Source organism: Emys orbicularis, chromosome 4, assembly GCF_028017835.1.
Source record: "Emys orbicularis isolate rEmyOrb1 chromosome 4, rEmyOrb1.hap1, whole genome shotgun sequence".
Taxonomy (NCBI): Eukaryota; Metazoa; Chordata; order Testudines; family Emydidae; genus Emys; species Emys orbicularis.
The window spans coordinates 146,788,289-146,813,988 of NC_088686.1; the positions used below are offsets into that span (position 1 = coordinate 146,788,289).

Genomic DNA, 25,700 nt, shown 5'->3' on the forward strand with positions numbered 1-25,700 from the left:
GGCACTGGGAATGGATCATCTGTACAAGTGAGGAGGAGTCCTTTACCTGATTGCTGTGAGCATGCTGGACACCTGACCCAGGCCCTGCTCTGTCACTAGTGGGTTGCCGAGGATCCCCTGGATCTGTTGAACATTGCCTTCCGCTTCCAAGATGCGGGTGCTGAAGCCAGCACCCCCCGTACCCAGCTGCAGTCGTGAGGTGGAGTTTCTCAGGCTGGCTTGGCGCAGGCCGAACCGGCGAATGTCGCTATCGTAGGTCTGGAAGCAGGGGTGGCACGTCTCACAGTGGGGGTAGTTGCTGCAGTAACCCCGCTGGCACTGGTCGCAGCGAGGCCCGGTAAAGCCAGGGCGGCAGAGACAGCTGCCTGTGGTCTTGTCACATCCCATCCCCTCCGTGCCCTGGAAATTGCAGTCACACTCTGTTGGGTGGAGAGGGGGAGGTGAAAGCCTGTGACAGGCAAAGCAGTGCTGCTAAATCAGATCCCCATTGAATCCCGCTTCCCCTGCATGGACCCTCTGTGGAAAGGAATTAGAGTGGTGAGCCCCAACATCTCGCACCTTATCCAGGATGCAGAGGGGAAGGCTCTTGCACGGAGGGTGGCAGGAAAGGACCCAGTAGGAGGCAGTACTAGGCACACGGAGGGATGGGAAGAGGAACAGAGAGACACAGGGGGGCTGTTCCAAAGGGGAATGGTCTCGTCTACCTAAAGCAGCGAGGTTTTGAAGTGGCAGGACAAGGGCCAGGAGATATTTTTAGAAACAACAATTCCCTGGTGCTGAAAAACAGTGATAAAAACCGATTGTACAGACCTCTGCATCCTGTCCTGACGTCACCGTAGGACCCATCTGGACAAACCCGCAGCTGGGCAGCAGAGCAGGTACGCCCCGCGAAGCCTTCCCGGCACTGACACTGCCCTGTGAACTGCACCAAGAGAGGCACATCAATGGGGAAACAGCTTTGAAGAATGTCTGTAGGGAGACGGGGGAAAGCCCTCCCTCGCTTGTTCTTGAACCAGCAAATCACATCCCCTGTTAGCAATGTCCCCTTGGTAGCAGGACTAGTGTACAGAGTCCCCGGCAATGGCAATCCCATGCTTTCCTGGGGGAGAAAGTCTCATCAAGCTAGTGGGAGTATGTCTCCTGGGGTTGGGAATCATGCTCCCAGCTCAGAGACACCTTAAGAGGCCTGAATCCTTGCAGCCCCTGTTGGCTCGAGCGCTTTTGACAACCCACATCCCCAATGTTTGAAAACGTTGGCCCGAGTCCCATGCTAGCTGTGATGAGAGTTCTCCTCCCCTCTGCGTCTCCTGCACCATGGAGACCAAAGAGCTCTCTCTCCATTATCCAAGCCCTTCTGCTCTGACTCATCGGCTCAGAATCTTTACTAGGCCAAGGGCGAGAAACAAAGAATGTAGCACAGGATTTGATGTTTCTGCCATCGGAAGATGCTGATCTTACAGACTGTAGACAATGCAAATGCAGGGATATTACCATATCTCACATTGACAGTATGTGGGGGGGGTGGAGATTGGGGAGAGATCATCAGCTGACTTTAAGGAGGGAGATGTGAGTCCTTAGACACCTGTCCCCACACTGCTCTGACTGGTGACCGCAGCTTGAACCATTCTAGGGGCCCACTCAGTCTCTGAATCACCCTCAGAACCTCAGACCCCTGCAGTGCCCAGGGGAATGCATGAACACTGAATTTCATTCCCCTCAGTCTCCACCGTGCATGCCCAACTCAACAAGGCCCCTTTCCAATGCTTGTATCAGCTGGCAGTCCTCTGCAGCCAATGTCTGTTACTGAATTCATTGCCTGTTCCACTCTCCCAACAAAGGGACTATAATTAAGGGCAAAATACCTGCCTGCTCTGCTTTAAAAGCAGATGATTTTGCAGGATCATGCTGCCCCTTATCCTGCCCCATACAAGTGCTAAGCTCAGTCTGCAATGAGCCATCCCAAAGGAAAACTCCAATATACAGTCCTTGGTGAGGAAGACCCTCTTTCCTTTACAGGGGAAAAGAATCAACTGACACCCAATTCTCAGGACGGCTATAATGCAAAAATACAACCTGGGGCTGAGATTGGATTGTGACTCGAGACTTGGGCTCAAATCCCTGCTCTGCCACAGACTTGCTGTGACCCCTGCACAAGTCACTTAGCCTCCCTGTGCCTCAGTTCCCCATCTGTAAAATGGGGATAATAATCATCCCTTTGTCAGTATCCTCTGTTTTGACTGTAAGCTCTTCCAGGCAGGGACTATGTCTTATTACATGTCTGTGCAGCTCCTAGCGCAACGAGACACCAGTCTGAGCTAGCCCCTAGGTATGTCTACAACACAAATAATAAACAAATAACGTTGATTCCAGATTTCAAACAGCCCCATGTTCGAGATGTTCAGACCTCAGGTTTTCGTTTTATGTAGGATAGAGGAATCAACCACAAAAACTGGATCTGGGTTCGAATTCTGAATCCTCACAAAGCTTGGCCCCAGTTGTTCGATTTTAGGATCCATCTCCAATTGTTAGAACTGGCATATTTTTCCTAATACATAACCTGAATTTTCCTTGTTCTCCTCTCACTGATTAATTAGGATAATTAGTCCCCCTTCTCCTTCTCCCACATCTTAAGAGCTCCTATTAGGATTTCTTTGCTAAATAGCAGACCTTTAAAATGGCTTAGCCTTGCCTTTGTAATTACTGGTTTGTCTTTCTGCACTGTATGAAGGGCATGATGGACTACAGACAATTGCCAGGTGCTTTAGGGACATGTGATGCAGCCCTTTCCTTAAGGGGAGAGGCAGGTTCCATAGAAAAGCAGCAAGATGAGACCATCTAATAAGCGGTCTCAACTCTGTGATCACTTGGTGGCACAATACCATGTCACCACGGCACACAGCAGGGGCCCTGGCTTGTGCTGCTGCTTGTGACATCCTCAGCTGTTCTAATAAACCAGCCAGCCCAGTTCCCTTCTCAGAAAGATCCATTCAAGCCAAGAGCAGTGCCAGCAGCATTAACAGGATTATTTTTAGAATTGACTGAAAAACCGTGGGGAAAGAGAGGAAACTGCAAAAAGATGTGCTGAATTTTTTTCCTAATTTTTTTTTCCATAGAAAGTTCATCAACATTTTGAAATTCATAAAATTTCAGCCAGTTCTAATTAATACTATTGCCCCCCACTTGTCTATCTGTGGAATTTATATGGTCCCCATTACTGCAATATTGGAGTGCCTCACAACTGTTAATGTATTCATCCTCACAACACCTCGATGAGGGCTGTAATCCTTATGGAGAACCGCAGCACAGAGAGACTAAGTGACTTGCCCAAGGACACAAAGGATATCGGTGGCACATCAGAGAACTGAACCCAGGTTTTTCAAGTGCTAACCTAGTATCCTGACCCATCATCCCACCCACGGCACCAAGCTAATAGTGCTGTTACACAGCCATGGTCACTACTGGTCTAGATGCAGTCTGACACGGGGCTTTAGCAGCTACCGAAGGGGCAGATGGAGGGCAAAGTGCTCCCCGGCAGCGTGACATGCGATACAATGACCCGGTAGCACAATGCCTGTCCACGCCCAGGATTCCCACGCTACTGCTGCCAAGCTAGCTCCCTAGGCTGAAATCTGGGGTCCGTACCTGGTTACACTGGGGGCTGAAGGCGTTGCGAGGGTCGCAGTTGCACGGCTGACAGCCTTGGCCGCTGGCGATCTTCCAGTGATTGGCAGAGCACTGATCGCAATTGGCTCCCACCACGTTGGGCAGGCAGAAGCACCTCCCTGTTTCGTCGTCGCAGGGTGCGTCCTGGCGTGTCCCCAGGATGTTGCAGGCACATTCTGAAAGGCAAGGAGGCTTGTTCAGCCAGTGCTGTCATTAGAACCGGGCGATGACCACTCCAAGGCCGGGGGGATAGTCAGGCTGCTTGGGGGGGGCCAGATTCCTGAAGGGATGTCTGCTTTAAAGGGGCAATGAGCATGCAGGAAGGGTGCAAGAGGGGGGTTAGTTCAGGGGTCCACAGGATGGCAGCACAGGGACAAGGTCTCTGCAGGCCTTTCCCCCAATATTCAGAGACAAAAGGAAGCAGCTTCTATACCACCTCCCCGTGCCAGAGCCTGGTGACATCAGTGCTACTTATCTGGTTTAATACAGTAGTGTCCAGTCAGACAATGCACTATGACATTGAGGTTATGACTCCAAAGTCTCTATGACCCTGGGGTCTCTGTTCTCCCCTCCTCAGCCCTATCTAGTGCATGATGGAGATAATTCCATCCAGCCTTTTGCTGATCTTGTTCCCCATGCCAATGACTGAACCTGAGCCCACACTGCCACCTGCTGTAGCACAGATGCCGCCTCACCCCAGCACTGCACTGTCTTGAGCAGCTTCTGAGGCATTTGCAGAATCCAGTGTGAGATGCACATGACTAGCCCTGGGCGAATGTAGATCTGGAGGTCCTGGCTCTGTTCAAATGAGCACCCAAGGGTGTGAGTGCATGACACCCCCCACGCTCCGAACCACCAGCCGGCGATGCTCAGCAGAACAGGTTTTCTCATCAGGTCCCAGAGGGCCCTGCTTGTTGCCAAGCTGAAAACCAGTTCTCTTCCTCAAGACCAGGACACAGCCACTGCAGGGCTGGGTTTCGAAAACCTTCGCTGGCCGGGGTTTTGTTCTGCAAGCCCCACACCGAGGCTGGCCTGGAAGCAGATCCCATTCAAAGCTCTCTGGGAAGCCACGTAAAAGGGCTGGGTTGGAGCCACCTTTCTCTTGTGCCCCTGGAACCAGGCAGCCGGGACGCACCATGAAGAGGCCTCCGCTCCAGGTTCAAGCACTGACAGAAAGCTCAGAGTGATTCTGAATTTACCCAGACAAGTATGTTCCCCCACCACCTTAAAAACCCACCTTCTCCTAAAGCCAATGTGTGCATCTGCTTTCCTAGATTCATTCGTTTCAAGGCCAGAAAGGACCCTTTGATCACATAGTCTGTCCTCCTGCATAACCCAGGCCAGAGAATTCCCTGTTGCCCCTATATTCAGCCCAGTAACATGTGTCTGACTAAAGCATCTTCCAGAAAGTGGCAGTAGTTTCTGTGCTCACTCACTGTGGCATCCCAGGGGGTTGGCATTGGTGAGCTGGGTGAATCCGGGCTTGCAGAGATGGCAGCGGTCCCCTTGCACGTTCTCCTTGCAAACGCAGCGTCCGTTCAGAGGGTCACAGCTGGACCCAGGCACCGTGCCGTCCGGGTCACACTCGCAAGCTGAAAAACACACACCTTACATAAACAACAGCAACAAGGAGACCACAGAGAAGTCGCTGGGAGTGGAAGGGGCAGGTCTCCCAAGGAGATGGCCAGCACCCAGGGAATGCCACTTACGCAGACAGGCTTCTGGATGGGTGACATCTTGTCGCTGGTTCCGGAAAAAGTAGGCCTTGCAGCGTTCACAGTTCCTCCCCACTGTGTTGTGCTGACAGTCGTCGCACACACCTCCACTCACGCCACCGCTGGCTTGGTACACAGCTGGGTCAAAATGGCACGTCTCCGAGTGACCGTTGCAATTGCACCCTAGAAAGTGAGAACATCCCGTTTAAACGCTGATCATTCAGAAACCACCAGCGGCTGGAGTTCTTCCAGCTCAGCACTAGATGGCACTCGATCCTCGTGCATCACATTCACAATAGCTCTTAACTATATCGTAGCATTTGGAAGTGGGCACTGCCAGGTTGTGTCTTTGGCCTGGTCCACACTACCCCCCCACTTCGGACTAAGGTACGCAAATTCAGCTACGTTAATAACGTAGCTGAATTCGAAGTACCTTAGTCCGAACTTACCGCGGGTCCAGACGCTGCAGGCAGGCTCCCCCGTCGATGCCGCGTACTCCTCTCGCCGAGCTGGAGTACCGGCGTCGACGGCGAGCACTTCCGGGATCGATCCCAGAACATCGATTGCCTGCCGTCGGACCCGGAGGTAAGTGTAGACGTACCCTTTGAGGGAGGCTGTTGCTGAGGCTAAGTTCCTTGGGGCAGGGACTAAGTCTAGGGGAGGGCTGTCCAGCATGATAGGACCCTGATCCTGATTGAGTCCTCTATGCACCACAGCAATCCTAATATAGCATAATATAAAATAAATAACAGGAGCAGATATTTCTGGGACTGGTTTTGCAAAAGCCATATTGGGATGGTTTGGATCAAGGTCTATTATTATTCTAAACCCCCAAGTTGTTCAGATGAATGGATTCAGATTTTTGCCCCACTCTAATTATTGCAGAATTATTATTCAGAAAATTCTCAGTGTCCAAGTTAGTTCTACCCACAAGAACTTGGCAATGCTTTTCCAAGCTGAGCATAGACAGCCTGGGGGAGAAAAAGCCATTCACTCTGGGTCAGGTCTACTGGTGAGAGCCACCCATTTTTAGATGGTGATGGGAAATAATAAAATATAAAGGGAATTAAATTCATTGTCCAGCCACAGCCCCAGAGTTACATCAGACAGATTTCAACTGGTCTGACGGGTTTGGCGAGGGTAAGAGAGGAAAAGAATGGCTGGACGGTGGACAGACATACTCTGGCATTCATTGGGGTTGCGGTCTTCTGCGGGTCTCCAAGGCTGCTCATTGTAGAAAGCTGCGCAGCGATCGCAGTGTGGGCCGGCGGTGTTGTGCTGACACACACAGTGTCCGTGAACCTGGAACAGAGACAAAACTTCACACCCTATTTGCTGCCAATCTGTTAGCTCACTGTGACACACACAGTGACACACACACACCTCTAGCAGTAGCTACTCCTTCTAGTCCCACTGCTCATTCCCCAGTTAGACTCACCTCTTTTTCCTGTCAGTCTGTGAGGACCAGAGCAGCATGGGGACAAGCGGCTTCTAGGAAATACGTGTAGATACGGCCTGATGCTCTTAACATGAATTCCCAGCAACTACGCAAGGTATCTAATGGCAGGTGACTAGTACATACGCCAGCAGGCAGAAGCCTGTATTGGTGAACGTCATTTAGGTATGAAATAAAGTCAGCTAGGAGCTTTTGGGTCTCCTGGAGCCAGGGAAAGTGAAGGCTTGCAGTGGCAAAAGGTGCAGTTACACCCTCACTTCACCGCTGTGATGTGCAGCCTGAGCCCTGGTCTACATTACAGAGGTAGGTCGATGTAAGGCAGCTTACGTCAACCTCATTCTGTAAGTGTCTACACTAAAATGTTGCTCCCGCTGATGTAACTCGCCCACTACCCCGACTTATCTCCACCTCTGCGAGAGGCGGAGCACTTAGGTTGACGTAGTCAGGTCAATGCAGTGTCAGTGTAGACACTGCATTATTTACATCAACTTGCCTTTCAGAAGCCATCCCACAATGCCCCACAATGCCAGTGAAATCGGTGCGAGCGCTCCTGGTGAGGACGCGCATCGCCGATGCAAGGAGCGTAGTGTGGACATGCAAAAGCAGTTTAATTACTGTGGTGGCTGTAAATCAACGTAACTTAGGTCCACTTAATTTTGTAGCATAGATTTGCCCCGAGTAAGAATCCGTGCAATCAACAAGCACCACTTCGTAGACATTTCCGCCTTCCTCTTTGGGCATTAAAACATTACACACAGTGTGCTTTGCACTGAGCAAGCAAAAAAGCTCTGTTTTCCTTGGATCCTGTATCATTCCCCCCATCCTCCTAGCTCAGGCAACATGGATCAGCACTGTCCCTCAATTGGCATGGGGCCTGCGTTAAGCAATGTGCAGCGCTCCCTCCCTCCTAAGGGCTGATCGTGCTGCTGAAGCAGCACTGACCGTTCCTAGTCCCAGTGGAGGCAAGGACTGGGGCAGAAGCCTGGTGTTAAAACTAGAACTCGGGGATGGTACTGAGAATTGACACAGCAAAGCACTTGTCTCCTGGTTTTCCCTTGTGCTCTCACCTGCATCATGGCACTGGGGTCTCTGGACGGGGCCCTGGAGGAAGTACAGCGGTCTGCGTGTCCATGGCAGAAGCAGCTTCCCTGAACTTGCATTTCGGTCACAGCATAGAAGGCGCTGGGTGAGCGGTAGCCCTGCTGTGGGAGGCGAGGTAGCTGGGTGAAGTTAACTCTCAGGTTGGTGAACTCTCCCAGGTCTGTATGGGAGAAGAGGACAAATGAGGAGGAAGTAGCGATGAAGTCACAGGCAGGCAGGGAAGCAGGAGGCAGAGAGAACCAGTCATGGCACAACTGGCATTAGCTGGGCCCCTTTGTTGGCACCATCAGGACAGAGATCAAGGAGCAGAGAAGACTGAAGTATTCGCCTACCCATGGGATGTACGTCTCTCTCTATGGCCGGTCTGCAGCATATCTGTGGGATATTGCGGGGGAGGGAGAGAAAGTGTGGGCTGTCCCTGCTCTGTGGGTTCATTGTATAGAGGTGCCAGCACAGCACCTACTACTAGCATTAAAAGCTGCTTCGGAAACAAAGCCCCTCGCAGCGCCATGTCATGCACAGCTTTACAAAGGCTGACTCATCTCCAGGGACCAGCATCCTCCACCTGGTGCTTAGTGCCTACAATCTTCTCCTTTGCAAATCTGTAGCTGGAAGATGCGCAAGCAACCCTGGGAAACCCCCCTCCCACAGGTATAAATGAGGAAATGTGCATACTACTGATGCTTTGGCTGCGAGATGTGGCGATGCCGGAGGCCAGGTCAAGGGGGTTGAATTTGACCTGAGGAGAACAACACAGAAGCAACATTTAAGATAGTTAAAGGGAAAAAAAATATGGGTCTTTCTTTTCACCTCCCAACCATCTAAACAATGAAATGCCTGCTCTGGAGCTGCCTCTTCTGGAGAAAGCGACAAAGAGTCCTGTGGCACCTTATAGACTAACAGACGTATTGGAGCATAAACTTTTGTGGGTGAATACCCACTTCATCAGACACTCCAATACGTCTGTTAGTCTATAAGGTGCCACAGGACTCTTTGTCGCTTTTTACAGATCCAAGCTAACACGGCTCCCCCTCTGATACTCTTCTGGAGAGTAGCAGTTCCTGAGTACCATGCTGAAGGGCAGGTTAACATTGCTGAGGAATCAGCAACAATTCCACCAAAATGCCCAGCTGCCCACAATTCAGTAGGAGCCTTTATGCTTGGGGAGCATGAATCTTCCCGCAGGACACTCCCTAGCCAGTCTCATCACCCTGCAGAACATCAGCAGAAGGTTCTCTTCACGCTGCATCTGGGTGATGCCAGAGTCAAACTATAGACTATGGGCAGAGAATGCTACTGGGAAGGAGAGAGGGCTACTGGGGAGTTGAGAAGGTAAAAATGGGGAAGCTAGGTGTTGGAACAATAGATGATCACACAGCTCTGAGTTTGCTCTGTGTCTGTACAATAAGAAAGTTGAACAACCACTTGGCTAGACCCCCAGAGCATGTGAATAGGGCAACAACATTCCCGTGTTTTATTAACATCTGAAGAAGATATAGAGAGTGGAGGTGAGCTCTTTGGTTCGTTAATCACAGAGCTGCACTTCATTCAACAGCCTGCAGTGGGCATTGTGTCCCTCCCTAGCTTCTCCTCTCCTTTTCAGATCTCCCGGCTTTCCACTTAACCCAATGGGGAAGAACAACTCCTTCCACTGCAGGAATTACTGGGCGAAATTCCATGGCCGGTGCTATTCTGGCGCTCTGACGAGCTGATCATGTTGGCTCTTTCTGACCTGTGAATCTATGAAATGCCAGGGTGGCCAACTCCAGTCCATGGGCCATAAGCAACCAGAGGTTTCCATAATCAGTCCATGCTGTACTTATGTTGAATATGAAGGTGCAGCCCAGAGAATCTACACTTCCCAGTAAGCGGTGCTCCCAAAGGTTTGTTGCTTGGACCAAGACAGAGCATCACATGCTGGGAGCACTAGTTTTCATGGGAAGCTCCTGCATATTCAGGATGAGCGTGGCTGCAGTCTGCTCTATTTTATGGCCTTCTGGGTCCTGGCAGGTTGCTAACCTGGCCCTCCATGTGGACCTAAGGCAACGAGTATCACAGACATCGTACCTTCCCCCCGTGCAGAGGGTGCCCCTGGTGGGTCCGCAGTTCCTGACAGCGCACATCCTGCCAGCTCTGGGGGGAACCTAGGGGGATCCGTGGAAACGCGGCGGCGCAGTCAGAGGCCAGGTACTGATAGATGGTCCAGGTCTCGCCAAAGTCGATGGAGCGCTCGATCAGCATCCCTGCAGGCAGAGGTGCCTGGAGGAGGGAGGGTGGGGATGAGATCACAGAAGTGCTGAGCACACACAGAGCAAGAAGCCCATTTTTAATTCCTCAGTCCCCTCTCCCACATGAGGCGCCCCGATTCTCCATGCATCTCCCCTTCCCTCCCCACAACAGAACTCACCCCCTCACAGCCCTACTTCCTTCTACAAAGCCTTCGCCACGTGGGCCAGCTCCCTCTCTATCCTCTGCCACTAGCCAGAGCCTCCCCTGAAGCCTGCTCCAACTCAACCCCTCTCCCTGTGCTCATGGCCTCCCTCCTGGCTGGTTGGCTGACCTGGTCAGGAACCAATAGGGATGCACAGGCTGCAGATCACTGAGTCACCTCTAGAAAACAGCCAATTATTTCTGGATGAATCAAGAAACCAATCTTAACAATACAGTGGAAGGAAGGGGGGGGTGGGCATGTGTGCACATCTGTGTTTTTTCACACTCCATTTCCAAACACACTTTTTAAAGCAATAATAAACCAAGCTCTGGAAGGAGCAGAATATATATTGGTGCCTTCGTGCCCAGGCGGAGACATTTGTTTGCCTGTTTGTCTCATCTGGAGCCTGGAGGGGGCTGTGGGTTTACATTCTCCTCTGCTTGCAAGGGCCCATGGGCCCCTCCCAGCACCGTTTATAACCCACTAACTAAAGTGCAAGCTGCTCACGTACCCTGAAGTCCAGCATGATGCTGCTGAGCTGGAACTTTTTGTCGAGATCCAGCTGCAAGGAGACCTGGTTCACGTCTGAGGAGACACAAAAGGGCAGTTTTCAGAGCTGCAGACCTCAGAAAAACAAAACCTTCACCCATCAAAGCCAGGTCATTGTAACCTGCTCAAACCAAAACCCTGTTTGCGGAATCCACAACCCTCACCCTGTCATTTCCATCATTATTAGCCACTGGGGCCTCTTGGAAATCCACTGGCGTCCTTCTGGTGAAAAGCTGGTGCTTTCTAAATGGCTCTCGTTCGGTTTGGATCAGCGATGGGGTCCTACTGGAGCCTAGAGCCAAACCACCACTTTGGGAATGTTCAGGTCCAAATCCACAACCAGAGCTGACCTTCCTGGAGCCAGATCCTCGACTGGTGTAAATCAACAAAAATCCATGGATTTCCCTGGGATTCTTCATACCAAAGGTGAGTGTGAGGAGTTTCACTGTTGTGATTAGAGCTGGTCTGGGATTTTCTGATTAAATTTTTTTTTTTTAATCAGAAGATGCCAATTTGTCAAAACAGAAACTTTTTGTAAAAATGTATCAGTTTGGATTAACATTTTCTTGGGAAGATTTCTCAGGTGCAGGATGGAATTTCAGAGGAGTGGAGAGCCACAGAGACCCACCAGAACAGACAATAGCCCAGTGCAGGGAGCAGGGACTTGAAGCTGGTTTCCCAACCCCACTTTCCTACCAGTTGTATAGAGAGCTATAGATATGGTCCTAGCAGACCATGTGCCAGGGTTTCTTCCCTGAAAGCTTTTAAGGCATCAGTAATGAAGACTCGTAATTATGCTACTAAGCTGCCTGTAATTTATAAAGCAAACAATGCTAGCTATATCTCCCCAGGATATCAGTGATCACACCCATAAGGTCAGGGCCGGTGCTACCATTTAGGTAAACTAGGCGGTTGCCTAGGGCGCCGAAATTTGGGGGCGCCAAAAAGCGGTGCCCCCAATTTTTTTTTACAGCGTTCCTACGCCCCCTCCCCGAGCACGCGGTCGCCGCTCCACTTCTCCCGCCTCCCAGGCTTGCGGCGCCAATCAACTGTTTGGCGCCGCAAGCCTGAGAGGGGAGGAGAATTAGAGCGGGGGCGGCGTGCTCGGGGAGGAGGCGGAGCAGAGGTGAGCTGGGGTGGGGAGCTGCCGCACGGCTCCCCGGGGGGGGGAGCTGCCATGGGGAGGGCGCCTAAGGGCGGGGGGGGGAGCTGCCGCAGGGCTGGGGGGGAGGGGGCAAGGTGGAAGTTTCGCCTAGGGCGCGAAACTTCCTTGCACCGGCCCTGCATAAGGTGTCCATGAAAGGCAGCTGCAGCTTCTGGGATGGATCCTAGCAGCTTGGAAGAGAATCCGGTACCTACCATTCTGGGACTGCCACCAGCGCATGTGTCCTTTGGGGGAAAGTACGTTCTCCACCCGGTGACTGTTGTGAGTATGAGGCACTCGGGAGTCGCATCGGCAGCATTTCATCCTCCACTGAAAGGAAAATGGAGGCAAACATCAGATCCTGACTATGGGCAAGGCCCTGCAGACTCTGTAGCAAGTGGGAACGAAATTCTGTTGCAAAATCTCTAGATTTTGCAACACTCTGGGCTATTTCTATAACCTCACTGGCAGGAGGACACGAGATAAACCCATATGTTCTATTACATTGGGACTAAGAGAACATAAGTGAATAAGTACCATCTCTTTGCTCAGATTGCCGGCCACCACTAAACCATTAAGGGAAAACAGGGTTTTCCAGCATTGCACCATGAGACTATTGCATTGAGACTCAAACAAACCACCCAAGATTGAAAAGTGGTGCATAAGATTCAGATAAATGGCCACACTCAAGAAGGCAGCTTTCCACACACTCAATAAACAACCTGTGAGATTTGGGCCAAAGTTTTCAAAAGCAGCTGCTAATTTGGGGTGTGTTTGTTGTTGTTGGGAGCCCATCTTGGGCCTGATTTCCGGAGCAACTGTGCAGCATGTTGATGCAATGGCTTCTGTAAAAGCTGGCAGTTGTCAGCCATCTCCGAAAGGTGTTGGAGGATTGCTCTGGCGATGCGTCCAAGAATTCAGCCCAGAAATGAGACTGTAAATCCCATGAGGTCAGGAGGGAGGAAGGGACTCAGTTTTTCCAGTTATTTATTTGTATGGTGGTTGGGCCTGGAGACCCCCAATCAGGAACCAGGGCCCCATAGTTCTGGCCATTATACCAACACACACACAAACCGACAGACACATGCACGACAATCCCCGCCCCAAAGAGTTTATAACCCGAGTAGCCCGAGTTATACTTAGTCAAGCCTGCCTCATGGCGTGCCAGCTTTTTTATGGAATTTGTACCTGGAGAGGCTGATGGTTAAAGCTCACCTGGCTTTCCCCTGACCTTGGGGGCTGTTCCCCCTGCACTGAGCCTAAAGGCCACTCTGACTTACACAAAATGCCACCAATCATCAGCATGGCACTGGGCTGTCCCAGCCACTCCTTTCCTCCAGCCGCACCTGCATCCTGGCGGGAGAGTAGCATAAGAATCCCTACAGCAGCTCTGTCTCACCAGAGAATCACCACTTAGACAGAGGCAATCTTCCCTGGAGTGGTTCAGCTGGATTTAGGGCCCAACTACACAAGCAATGCAGCTGCACCGCACCAGGAAATGAAGCCCAGTATGTCCCTGTTTAGCTACGAGCTCTTCAGTGCAGAGAAAAGACTGCAAAGCTGGTCTGTTATCTTCCACAGTGATAGATGCCTTTGGGCCTTGCCCATAGCTGACGGCTGCACTGGATGGGCTGAGAGATGTGTGTAAAGCAGAATTCTCAGTAAGGAACTCAGGGTGACCACAGAGCAAGTGTAATAGGCGCCTATATAAGACAAGGCCCCAAATATCAAGACTGTCCCTATAAAATCAGGACATCTGGTCACTCTAAAGCAACTAATCATACTCCTGCTCTCTGCTTCCCATGTTACATGAACCACCAACCCGCCTGGGTGGTGGAGGGGGATGTTGCCGAATGGAACGCTGAAACGAAGCACGTGGCGGGTGAGCAGATGTAGCAGATCTGTTTGGTCCTGCAAGCTCTGGAGCTCGGGCTGCCAAGCCTCCAGGATTGTCCTGGAGTCTCCAGGAATTAAAGATTAATCTTTAATTAAAGATTATGTCATGTGATGAAATCTCCCAGAATACATCCAACCAAAACTGGCAACCCTCTCTGGAGCTTTGGCTCATACAAACTCCAGAATACTATTCTGCATGGTGCCGTGTTGTCTACACAGCACCCCTGGGCCCCCTTGTGACTGGCATGATTTGAATTTGTTTTGACAGATTTGAAGCATGTGGGGAAGGGGGGGTGCAGTGTGTTTATTTTGACGTTTTATACCCAGGAGACAGTGCATTTAAGACTCAACTTAACACCTCTGGGTTCTGGTGTGTGGCAAATGCAAACACAAATCTTAGCCTGAGTGTCTGTACAGAGGGTGTTTAGATGGTGTCATGATGTTGGTGATGAATATATATCACTCAGGCTGGTCAGGAAACTATGTATTTCTCCCCCATAAAAAATGTGGGGATTTTTTGGTAACTGAAAACCAATTTTTGGGGTTTGACAAAATCCCAGATATTTTAGCCAAAACCTTTTTTTTTTTTTTTTTTTGGTGCAAAAAACTTGTTTGCAACAAAACCCCATTTTTTGACTACAAAACTTGTTGTTGAAGAAATTCTACCAGCCCTAGACACAAGTTCTCAGTGTCAGTGAGCCTTTTCCACACAATCCAGTGGGGCTGTTTATTTGGGTGAACAGAAAGGCCTTTATCTAAAACGCTACATCTTAGCCCAGCCTCTTCTGCTCCCTCTCCCTGTCAGCGGAGCAGAGTGCAAACAGCTTAGTGGGTGAAAGGTTACTGGGTGGAAAGTCAAGCGGACCAAAGTTCATCCCTTGAGAGTGTAATTCAAGAAGCAAACTGACACAGCAGTCAGGCAATGTGGGGTATGTACAAAGGATCCATTACAGGCTGGTTTCTAGAGATGGGGAGAAACAGGGACTTAAGGGGGCCCACAAATATGCAGGGAAAGAGCGATCGGGCAAAGCTAACGCCGTTACTTTTGGAAAGCCTTTTGGGTGAAGCACGCTTAGGCTTGGCTGTATGTATATGGAAATCCATGCAGTAGAATTTGATGGAGGGGAGTGATAGGGTCAGGAAATAGGATAACAAGGTTTGACAGAGCAGCAGCAGGGCTGATGGGGAAAATTGGTTTGCACAGGAGGAAATACTTTACAGAGGGGGTAATACAGTTGTAGGTGGATATCCCAGCTGAGATAGATCTTAACATGGTTGACAGAATGGGGCTCAGACACTGTGGTAATACGCATGGTATAAATGCCTGGATTAACAGAGGTACGAGGTCTGATGTAGAAAGGGCATCATGGAGAGGCCTGGCGGCGGGGAGGGGACGATGGCTGGCAGGTATTACAGCTGATAGGGGAGCAGGCAAAATGAGACTTCCATTAGAGAGCTCTCAGCCATGCTTGTAGCGGGTCCATTGCTTCACACTGACTCAATAAACATTCTAGGCTTCAGAGTGACACACAGACCGACTGACAATCCTGGAATCTTTGCATATAGATCCTCACATGGTAGGTCAATGCTATTATCTCCATTTTACCGGTGGGGAACAAGGCCCAGAGAGACTAAGCGATGGGGTCTGTGGAAGAGCAAGTTCCAGGCTAGTGTCGTAACTACTGGACCTTCCTTCCTCTCCTCCCTATCCCATAGAGGGATGTGACTTATCCCTCAGTTTGGGGTATAAACAAAGCCGAAAACTCAAAGGAAAATCCTTACCCAAATCTGTCATTCGTTGCCTGGGTTTATCAGGAAACACATGAAGCCGAGCATGGTTTTGAATGGAAAACCATAAATCAGCCCTAGATTTATTCAACACTGGGCCCAGATTTGCTTGAAAGTTTCACAAACCTGAGGTCAGATTAAGGCCTGACACAACTCTGCTGAAGACAATGAAACTCCAGGTTAATAGAGCTGCAGCCACTTACACCAGATCTGAATATAGTCTGTGGCTTGATTTTAATTTGTAATAAAGTCCAAAACCAGGTGAGTTGCAGGTAGATCTGGGTTCCACTAAGATAAGAGAGCTACGTGGATATTGCAAATGGTGGTTCTGTGAATATTCATTCCTATTTTTAAATGGATTCACTTCAGCTGTGTTTGCATCCTTTCTGTTCACTTTCTGCAAATATCCTAGCACAGGAGGTTACTTGCAGGAATATTTGTAGAAACAGCCAATTTTAAACTAATATTGTAAAACAACACAGAATGGTGCATGTATTCAGAGCAGCTGCAGAAACAGCAAAAGCAGGACTGCTTCCCTGGAAGGAGGGAGTAAAAGGGTGCTCAACCAGAGAAATCCTTGTCCCCAGCACCCCTTGTACCAGAGAGCTGCCCCATGCTCTGGGTAAACGAGGACCCAGCTGTTGCCCTCCTACCCCACACCTTGGGGGGAAAACTGCACAGTGGAACCAGCCAGAAACTCCAGCCAGTCGGAGCAGCTGCAGAAGCAGCCAAAGCAAGGACCTTCGGAGAAGTGTGTCTGCCCGATACCGATTGGCTGTTTGCTCCAACCCTCGCCCTCCATCTCCCTCACAATCTTTTCCCCTTAGCTCTCTCCATACTTGACCCTCTTCTCCCCTGCGCTCTTTACCCGCCTTCCCTCTGGCATCCCCTCTCCCTTCACTTTTCTTTCCAGTTAGACAATCTCCTCCTAGTTAAACCCACCCCAAAAGAGGTTGTGGAACTGGACACGCCATTTGCCACCATCACATTGTTTGCAATACTTGGTGTTATACCCCTTCCCCTGTCTGGTCTATGTGGATTAGATGCTCTTTGGAGCAGGGACTGTACTACTCTGTTTTTGTACAGGACAGTCTTGGTTGGTCCTCAGGCACTACCCTAATAAACATGATTAATAAGAATAAAGCAACCTTAAAATGCATAATCATGAGAGTTCCCTGGTAGTAAGAGTTACGCTCACCCAGTCAGGGAACAGAGAAATACCATGTGTCCAATAAAAGAATTCAGATTTCAGATTCTGATTACTCAGAATGTACTGCTCACCAAGAAGCTACAGACCAGGGATTATCTGCAAAAATTAGTGAACAATTTCCAATCAAGATTCAACATGAGAAAAGTTCTCAACGTGAGAAAATTTCTGATGCGACCACAGAGAGTCCGAGGGGAAAGGAAGGGTAAATTCATCAGATAAATTATTCATTAGGAATTATGCACTCAGCTTTGTTAAGACCGTGTCACACAGACTTCGGCACTAGCAGCTAAAACACAATGCTAGGTTTTGGCAATCAAGCTTTAATTGTTTTTTAAAACACAGCTCCACATAAAGCCATGGTAAAAATGTCTGGGTCAGACTGAAACCATTGAAGCTCAGCTCAGGAATCACTGAGAAGCTGTTTCCTAAGCAAAGCTTCTGTTTCAATTTACTGGCAAAGGCTCCCCCCTTCCCTTGGTGCTTCAGTGACCTGGAGCTCTTTAAATCCCACCTGTTTTTGCTTAACATAACTCTGTTACTGTGTGAAAGGTCTGCCTGCTGCAATCCCAGCGGAGGCTGGCATTGGCCGAAAGCAACGTCAAGCCACTTTGGCTGAGTGCCCCGTGCCTCCCAGCCAGACTGAACACGTCCGCACTTGGAGACTGAAATAATCGTTACATGAAGCAGCAGCCTGGAGTGTTGAAATCTCACTCGCATTTTTAAAAAAAACAAACCTATTTTTTTGGAAAGCTAAAATTAACTTTGGAAGCGAAACCACATTTCGCTGGCTCGGGACAAATTGGGTAACTTTTGCATTGCACAAGAGCATTTTGCCATTATAGAGACTTGGGCTGAAAGCAGAAACTATGTGTCTCAAAGTTCCCCAGGACAGAGGGAATTACCGGATATCACAATAGAACTGTTGATTAAAAGGAGGTTTACCCAGAAAAATCCTCCTTTTTCTGTCTACTTCTCTTTCACTGCACTGTCATGGCTTTCAGTATAGATTCATTTAGGGTGCATTTCCCATGCTATGTGGTGGCCTGGTCTACACTACCCGCCTGAATCGGCGGGTAGAAATCGACCTCTCGGGGATCGATTTATCGCGTCCCGTCAGGACGCGACAATCGATCCCCGAATCGACGCTCTTACTCCACCAGCGAAGGTGGGAGTAAGAGCCGTCGACGGGAAGCCGCGGAGGTCGATTTTGCCGCCGTCCTCACAGCGGGGTAAGTCGGCTGCCATACGTCGAATTCAGCTACGCTATTCGCGTAGCTGAATTTGCGTATCTTAAATCGACCCCCCCCTGTAGTGTAGATGTAGCCTTAGTGGATAGGGAATTAGACTGGAAGAAGGAGATAAAGATTCTGTTCCAAGCTCTGCCAGTGACCTGCCATGTGATCTTGGACAAGTCACTTCACCTTCCTAACTTTCTGTTCTGTCTACTCAGATTGCAAGCTCTTTGTGACAGAAACTGTCTTCTGCTTTGTGCATGTACAGTCTCTAACATTGGGGGCCCCGATCTTAGTTACAACCACTATGTGCTACTGTAATATAACAAGTAGGTTCTAGACTATATAACAGTAATAATCCCTTGCGATCCTGGGCTAAAGAGTGTTATAGAAATGCAAACCCCTTTATAAACATTAATTCATTTAACCTCCCCAAAAAGCAATTTCAGGTAGGCGAATAATAATATCATATTTCACAGATGAGACCTTAGGCACAAAGCGGTGTTGGGACATAACCGGGCTTGTGGATGCAGGCACAAGTTGAATTGAGGGTTTGAACATGAGAAGTTGCACCTCTAACCAGGTTCTCAGATTCACGACAGCAACTGAATTGGGAGCATACAGATGCAGGCACAAGTTATGCTCACAAAAGGAGACCGAGGGAAAATTTGCCCCTGACATTAGATTGGAGATTAGATACCTGTAGATAGATTGTATGCACTCAAGTGAGGACATAGAGTTTGTGTGGGGGTATCAGAGATTGTGTGTGTGTGGCTGGTTTGCACATGTTCTAAGTGAGTGTAAGTATTTACATGCTTTTGTGCTTTGTGAGAGTGTCCAAAGCAGTAACTCTTTCATACAAAGGCAAAACTAAGCTGTTGCAATCCTCGCTCACCTCCACTTTGGTCTCATTCTCCGGTGACTTTGTAAACCAGCTGCTGCTTATCCTCGCGCTGCGGGGTAGGGGTGGGGAGAGGTTATCAGGCCACTTAGAGAATTTTAAGCTGACAGACCGACCAGAAATATTTTAAATAGCTCTAGCTGCCAATGTAATACTGGCTTACAGCCCCTAAAAATAGAACTTCCTGGTGCAGAAACCAATCTAAACTAGAATGACTGATCTCTCAGCAAAAAGGGAAAACTTCCTCCCCCGCCAGCCCCCTCTGGCCATAGTATGGAGACCCATGACTCCTCTTGACTTTATGGTCACGTTTTTGACTCAGCTTCTAGAGGCATCAATGTCAGTTTGGCTGCCAAAATACAGCTTCCCCTCTTGGGGCCTTTCATGAGGTCTATTATGGGAACAGTTATTGCAGGTCTGAGCTTTATCTGGGGAGAAGCTGAAAGACTGCAGGGATTTTTTTTTTAAACATATAGGCCTGTCAGGAACAGTAGGAGTAGCCAGAATAAGTCATGTCAGGACAAGGGCTGCCAATAAAGCTGGGTTACGTAATATATTATATTATGTCCATGTATTTTAATTCCCCATTAACAACAAATATATGGATAAGTTATGCCAGGCTGGATAGTCTCATTACGCCCGTAAAGCACCCCATCAAACCATAGACGCCCTAAGCTTTTCAACAAAAAGCACTAAAGAAATATTGGCCGATATGCTGTCCGTGTTCCAGCTCCCAGGATTCAGGTAGGCAGCTGAACGTGAAAAGCAACCCAAATCATTACATTTCACATCATTTCAAGTCAGAACCAGAGGTAAGGCAAGGAGGACAGGGTCAGGTTTGGCAAAACCACGGCTGATTTAGATCCCAGTTTGATTTTATCTAGCCCCAAAGTCTGAAAAGGGATGGGGGAAGTGGAATGCCTGACCAACTTGATCGCCTTCTATGACAAGATAACTGGCTCAATTGATATGGGGAAAGCAGTGGACATGATATATCTTGACTTTAGTAAAGCTTTTGATACGGTCTCGCACAGTATTCTTGCCAGCAAGTTAAAAAAGTATGGATTGGGTGAATGGATAAGGTGGATAGAAAGCTGGCTAGATCATTGGTCTCAACAGGTAGTGATCAATGGCTCCATGTCTAGTTGGCAGCCAGTATCAAGCGGAGTACCCCACGGATCTGTCCTGGGGCCGATTTTGTTCAACATCTTCATTAATGATCTGTAGGATGGGATGGATTGCAACCTCAGCAAGTTTGCAAATGAGACTAAGCTGGGGGGAGAGGTAGATACGCTGGAGGGGAGGGATAGGGTCCAGAGTGACCTAGACAAATTGGAGGATTGGGCCAAAAGAAATCTGATGAGGTTCAACATGGACAAGTGCAGAGTCCTGCATTTAGGACGGAAGAATCCCATGCACTGCTACAGGCTGGGGACCGACTGGCTAAGCAGCAGTTCTGCAGAAAAGACCTGGGGATTACAGTGGACGAGAAGCTGGATATGAGTCAACAGCATGCCCTTGTTGCCAAGAAGGCTAACGGCATATTGGGCTGCATTAGTAGGAGCATTGCCAGCAGATCAAGGGAAGTGATTATTCCCCTCTATTCAGCACTGGTGAGGCCAGATCTGGAGTATTGTGTCCAGTTTTGGGCCCCCGACTACAGAAAGGATGTCAACAAATTGCAGAAAGTACAGCGGAGGACAACAAAAATGATTAGGGGACTGGGGCACATGACTTATGAGGAGAAGCTGAGGGAACTGGGCTTATTTAGTCTGCAGAAGAGAAGAGTGAGGAGGGATTTGATAGCAGCCTTCAACTACCTGAAGGGGGGTTCCAAAGAGGATGGAGAACACAGATGACAGAACAAGGAGCAATGGTCTCAAGTTGCAGTGGGGGAGGTCTAGGTTGGATATTAGGAAACACTATTTCACTAGGATGGTGGTGAAGCACTGGAATGGGTTACCTAGGAAGGTGGTGGAATCTCCATCCTTAGAGGTTTTTAAGGCCCAGCTTGACAAAGCCCTGGCTGGGATGATTTAGTTGGTGTTGGTCCTGCTTTGAGCAGGGGGTTGGATTAGATGACCTTCTGAGGTCTCTTCCAACCCTAATCTTCTATGATTCTATGAATGTATAAAGGATTTCAGCTTTGCCCTATCTGTAAATAGGCAAAGTGACATCAAAACCCAGGGCAAATCAGATCTGGGACCTGTTTTATCCAAACCCCAAAGTTTGGGGCAACTGGATACCAGGCTGCGCTTTTAGTCAATCCCTTGCAAAAACACCTACCTGCCCCATGATTCCATCTGAAGCCATAATTCTGCCCAGGCTCATTACAAATTAGGCTTACATTTGCTGAGGTTTTGGCAAGCTTTCCAGCAAACCTGACAAACTCTGGGGTCTGTAATGACACCCGAAACCAAGCAACATTCACTCTCACTACTTACGGAATTTCCCTAGTAACCTGAACAAGAGAAAACAGTTTTGTTATTGCATACGGAACAACTGAGTTGAGCTAAGTAATTTGTCTTCTGAAGCTAGTACTGGCCAAAAATCATTGCTGTCTGGAAACCTGAGTGAAGTCTGTTAGGTGGCTTGTGATTGATTCTTTGTTGGCAAGGTGGGACCGGTAATTTATCTTTTATGGGACCAACTTCTGTTGGTGAGAGAGACAAGCTTTTGAGCTTACACAGAGCTCTTCTTCTTTGCTGGCAATCAAAGCAGAGGCCAGGGACTGAATGGGCTGTAGACACTAAACTCCCCTCTGATTCCTACTCTTTCTCCATCAGCCTCGCAGCTGAGGCACGCTTTCTGGAATAGTGCAGGAAACATGCACTATTGCTTCTTGTGCTCCACATAGTTTGTGGATAAGCTGATTCCACTGCTGGACAAGGTACAAGGTACCACTTAAATCAAGGAATCGGCTTTGCTTGTTCCCAGTGGACCCACCCTTGTCTCGGTGTTGTCTAAAGGTACTACACTGTGCCTTTCCCCGAATAAATATTCCAATGAGACCATGGCTCCCGCTGCTGTGACAAGTGTTACGCTGCTCTGAGCCTATTTCATTTGGGGTCTGATTCATTGTCATATTGAGAGTTTGGCAGTTTAACCAGATGTCACTCAAGGACAAGAGCACAATCTTTTCAGGATATGGGTTATATATTCCTCCTGGGAGCTTAATCATCTCTATATATTTTAGCATGACTTCCTTCCTGCTTTCTCACAGTAAACACACAGCTCCACAGTGGAGGTTTATCATAACCATTTCTAATCAAGAAACATCCCTAGTGGCAAACACCCATAGGGTATCTGGGGACAGCATGAAGTCTGTTCTCAGCAAGAACAGACATGTGGTGCATACATTTCTAACCACCTCAGGCCAGACCTGATACCCTTCTTCCTGGGGAATAACACTTTACCCCAGGAATGATTCCTTCCATTGGTTTCAAGGATGAAAGGGGAGTGGATTAAATAAACAAAAATCAAGTAAGAACACACATGAGGTTTCCCTTCAAGCAGGTATCAAAACTAACCAAGGGCATCATTTCCATTTAAAAGGGAAGCACATTTAAAACAGGCAGAAGGAGATATCTGTTCATGAAACATTAACCTGTGGAATACTCTGCCACTGGATGCTAACAAGGCAAAAGTTTCAATAAACAGGTAACTATTCATCAGAATGAGATTAGCTCCTACAGTTACACTAACTATGATAAACATTAGAGGCTCACATCTTTGATTATAAAGAGTAGCTAGATATTATTGACCCCTTTCCTGCTCTCTGTTGGAGGTCAGCAGGTAGACATTGCATGACTGGAATCAAAGATAAAATACCCTGCAAGCTGCTAGGGGCACCTGCTGGACAGGTATCTCATAGGTAGCTATCTCATAGAAGTGCCTGGGTCTAGTTAGGCGACACTCAGTTCATTAGCCTTTCTGAAAAGCAAACGTGTGGGCACCTGTTTTCAGGAGTGCCGCCAGCTTTTTCGCCGCCCTTGGCGGCGGAAGGTCCCGCCCCTGAAATGCCGCCCCCGACAGAGGCGGCAGAAGGTCCCGCCCCCGAAATACCGCCGACAACCGGGGCGGCCGAAGAGCCGGCCACCGTGGTCGCCGCCCCCCAAATGTTAGTGCCCTAGGCGACCGCCTAGGTCGCCTAATGGGTTGCACCGGCCCTGCCTGTTTTGCTTGCTTAGAGTCAGTTCAGTCCCCTCAGCAAGACATGATTTACAATCTGCTAGTACAACAATCTGGAGGAACCATACGGTGCTGTTTATCCACACACAAAAAAGCCTGTTGTTAGGGTGTTAAGCTGATGTATGGTACTCTGCTGTAATTTGTTCATAAAGCAGGGTGCTGTGCTGTCTAGAAGCATATGTAATGGTTAGCGTTTCTGCAGCTCAGCTCAGCTAAAGTTGGCATAAACAGAGAACAGGGAAAACCAATAGGAATGGGTTTTCCCATTGTGTGACCCATACAGGTTGAGATGTATCTTTGTAGGACTGAAGCAAAGACAGTGTGAATCAGTGGAAGAATAAGAAAAGGTTAGCCACTGCAATTCCCATATCAATGTTTTCTGGCAAACCAATCCCACAATGCTAGGCTTCTACCGTCAGAAGGACAGAAATAAGAATTCAGTTATGGATATAGACACCTTCTATGTCCAAGGCATTACAAAGCAATGCCTTAGAACTAGCCTTTCCCCAGAGAAAAGCTGAGTTTAATCCTGCTTTGGGTCACAAATGAAAAGAAGCTTGGTGACTCATGGGACTGGGAAAGGGATGCTGAGTCTTTCCCCATGAGGTTGCTGGTTCTAAGTTGTCCAAGGACTATCGTACCATCAGATGGCTGTTTGGTGGCCTCTGGGAAGTGAGCTGGTGGGGTGAGACAGAGGAGTGTACTTTCTACATTCCATTCAGTCCTTGGCCAATTGGGGTTTCTGTGATACAGAAATTGTACTGAGATCTACACTCAATTCAGATAGCCTGCATACTTGAGCAGCCATCAGATGGTAACAACAAGATGACCAGTTTGGGAATCATTGGTACATTCCCTTTTACTGATATTCTTCTGTCTATTTGGCAGTAGCCAACATGTTTCAGTGCTTAGATACTAACATGATGGGTTCTATGAATAAACCAAAGACTGATGGACGAGGTGCAGCAGCACCTCACCAGATTGCCAATGTATAGCTCTCATTTGTCATTCAAGGATTCTCCCCTGTATTACAGTCCCCTGGCCCTGCATTTTGGGGATTAGGTGTATCTATCACTTCACACCTCCTCACCTGCCATGCCCATGTTACACAGTCCTGTTATCACTCCGTATCTCAGTACGATAAAGATGTCTTCTCACTCTTCGTGGCTGTTATGCATTGACTGCCCAGCAAGATAATGAAGGAACTATCCTTGACCTTATGCAAACAAGGTTTTAATATTCAAGGTCTTTCATATGATAAACCTCTTGAGAAAGTTAGGGTGGCAGGGTCACCTGTAATCCTCACAGATTAACTGCCTCACCATGCAAAGCTGAGACCCCGAGCAGCACCTCACAGATGTGGAAGCGTAATTTGTTTCTATCAGACTTTGTGTACATTTCAAAAGATTTTTGCAATGATGTGCAAGGAACTTGGAGTGCTTCAGTAACCAACGAACACAGAGCGAACAGCAAACTCACAGCTATTTCTAAACCCAGGCTATGCTTTTATGTCTAACATACTCTGTAGCCATGCAGGAAAGTTCCAAAGATTCCAAGAGGAGCACCGCTAGCTCAGTGCCCCACCATCTTTGCCTCTGCTTTCATATCAAAGGAAGCAGCAAGGTGCCCACAGCATTGCCCCAGGCTCTCAAGAACAGGTGATCTCATGATTAAGGGGGAGATTTTCAAAGACAAAAACAAAAAACTAGCTAGGCACCTAACTCCCATTAAAAATCACTGTGAATTAGGTACCTACCTGCTATTTGTGTTATAACTCAGAAAGGGCGTCAGAAAGGTCTGAGTTCAACGTCTACCTCTGCCATTGACTCACTGTGTTACCACAGACCTGAGACACATCACAATCTCTCTGTGTCTCAGGTGCTACTTCCTTTATGTGACACTTTGCCTGTCCTGTTTATTTAGACAGCAAGCTCTTTGGGGCAAGGACTCTCTCTCACTATGGGGCCCTGATTTGACTGAGCCTCTTGCTGCCACCAAATACAAATAACAAATATAAATAAAGGGTTTGGGGGGGGGGAGGGTAGGGGGACGTGGGAGGGGAATTGAGATTTTGGACTTCATACGGTATGTAGGTTCTGTGACCAGAAAGGGAGAGAACTGAAGACACAGCAGACATAGGGCAAATATATCATCAACCCATGCTGTTGAGCCAAGCTAGCCATTTTTGCTCAGCCAGTCTTCACAGGAATACGTGACTCTGGGAAAGGATCTAAAGCCTTGTAACAGGGTGCCGACTCAGGGGCTAACTGAGCCCCCGTCACTCAAATCCACCCCACCCCCCCCCAATTACATGAACCAGGCGTCGACTGAACAACAGGCAGTCGGCAGACGGCCAATTAGCTGAGTGCAGATACTACTCGGGGCTAATTACATGGAAGCATCCCCAGCAGCTAGGACTATAT

At 48.7% G+C, this 25,700-nt stretch overlaps 1 protein-coding gene across 1 annotated transcript in view; it reads right to left on the bottom strand.

Moving 5' to 3' along the window:
* Positions 1–25,700, bottom strand: part of LAMB3 (laminin subunit beta 3) — a 46,257-nt gene that overhangs the window by 14,232 nt on the left and 6,325 nt on the right. The window contains exons 3-13 of the mRNA XM_065403780.1: positions 12,275–12,389; positions 10,878–10,951; positions 10,003–10,194; positions 8,611–8,674; positions 7,902–8,095; positions 6,560–6,680; positions 5,373–5,561; positions 5,100–5,255; positions 3,643–3,839; positions 811–922; positions 47–419 (exon numbers count right to left, since the gene is read on the bottom strand). Of these exons, the coding sequence (XP_065259852.1) occupies positions 47–419; positions 811–922; positions 3,643–3,839; positions 5,100–5,255; positions 5,373–5,561; positions 6,560–6,680; positions 7,902–8,095; positions 8,611–8,674; positions 10,003–10,194; positions 10,878–10,951; positions 12,275–12,389 (1,787 nt within the window). The remainder of the gene's footprint in view (positions 1–46; positions 420–810; positions 923–3,642; positions 3,840–5,099; positions 5,256–5,372; positions 5,562–6,559; positions 6,681–7,901; positions 8,096–8,610; positions 8,675–10,002; positions 10,195–10,877; positions 10,952–12,274; positions 12,390–25,700) is intronic.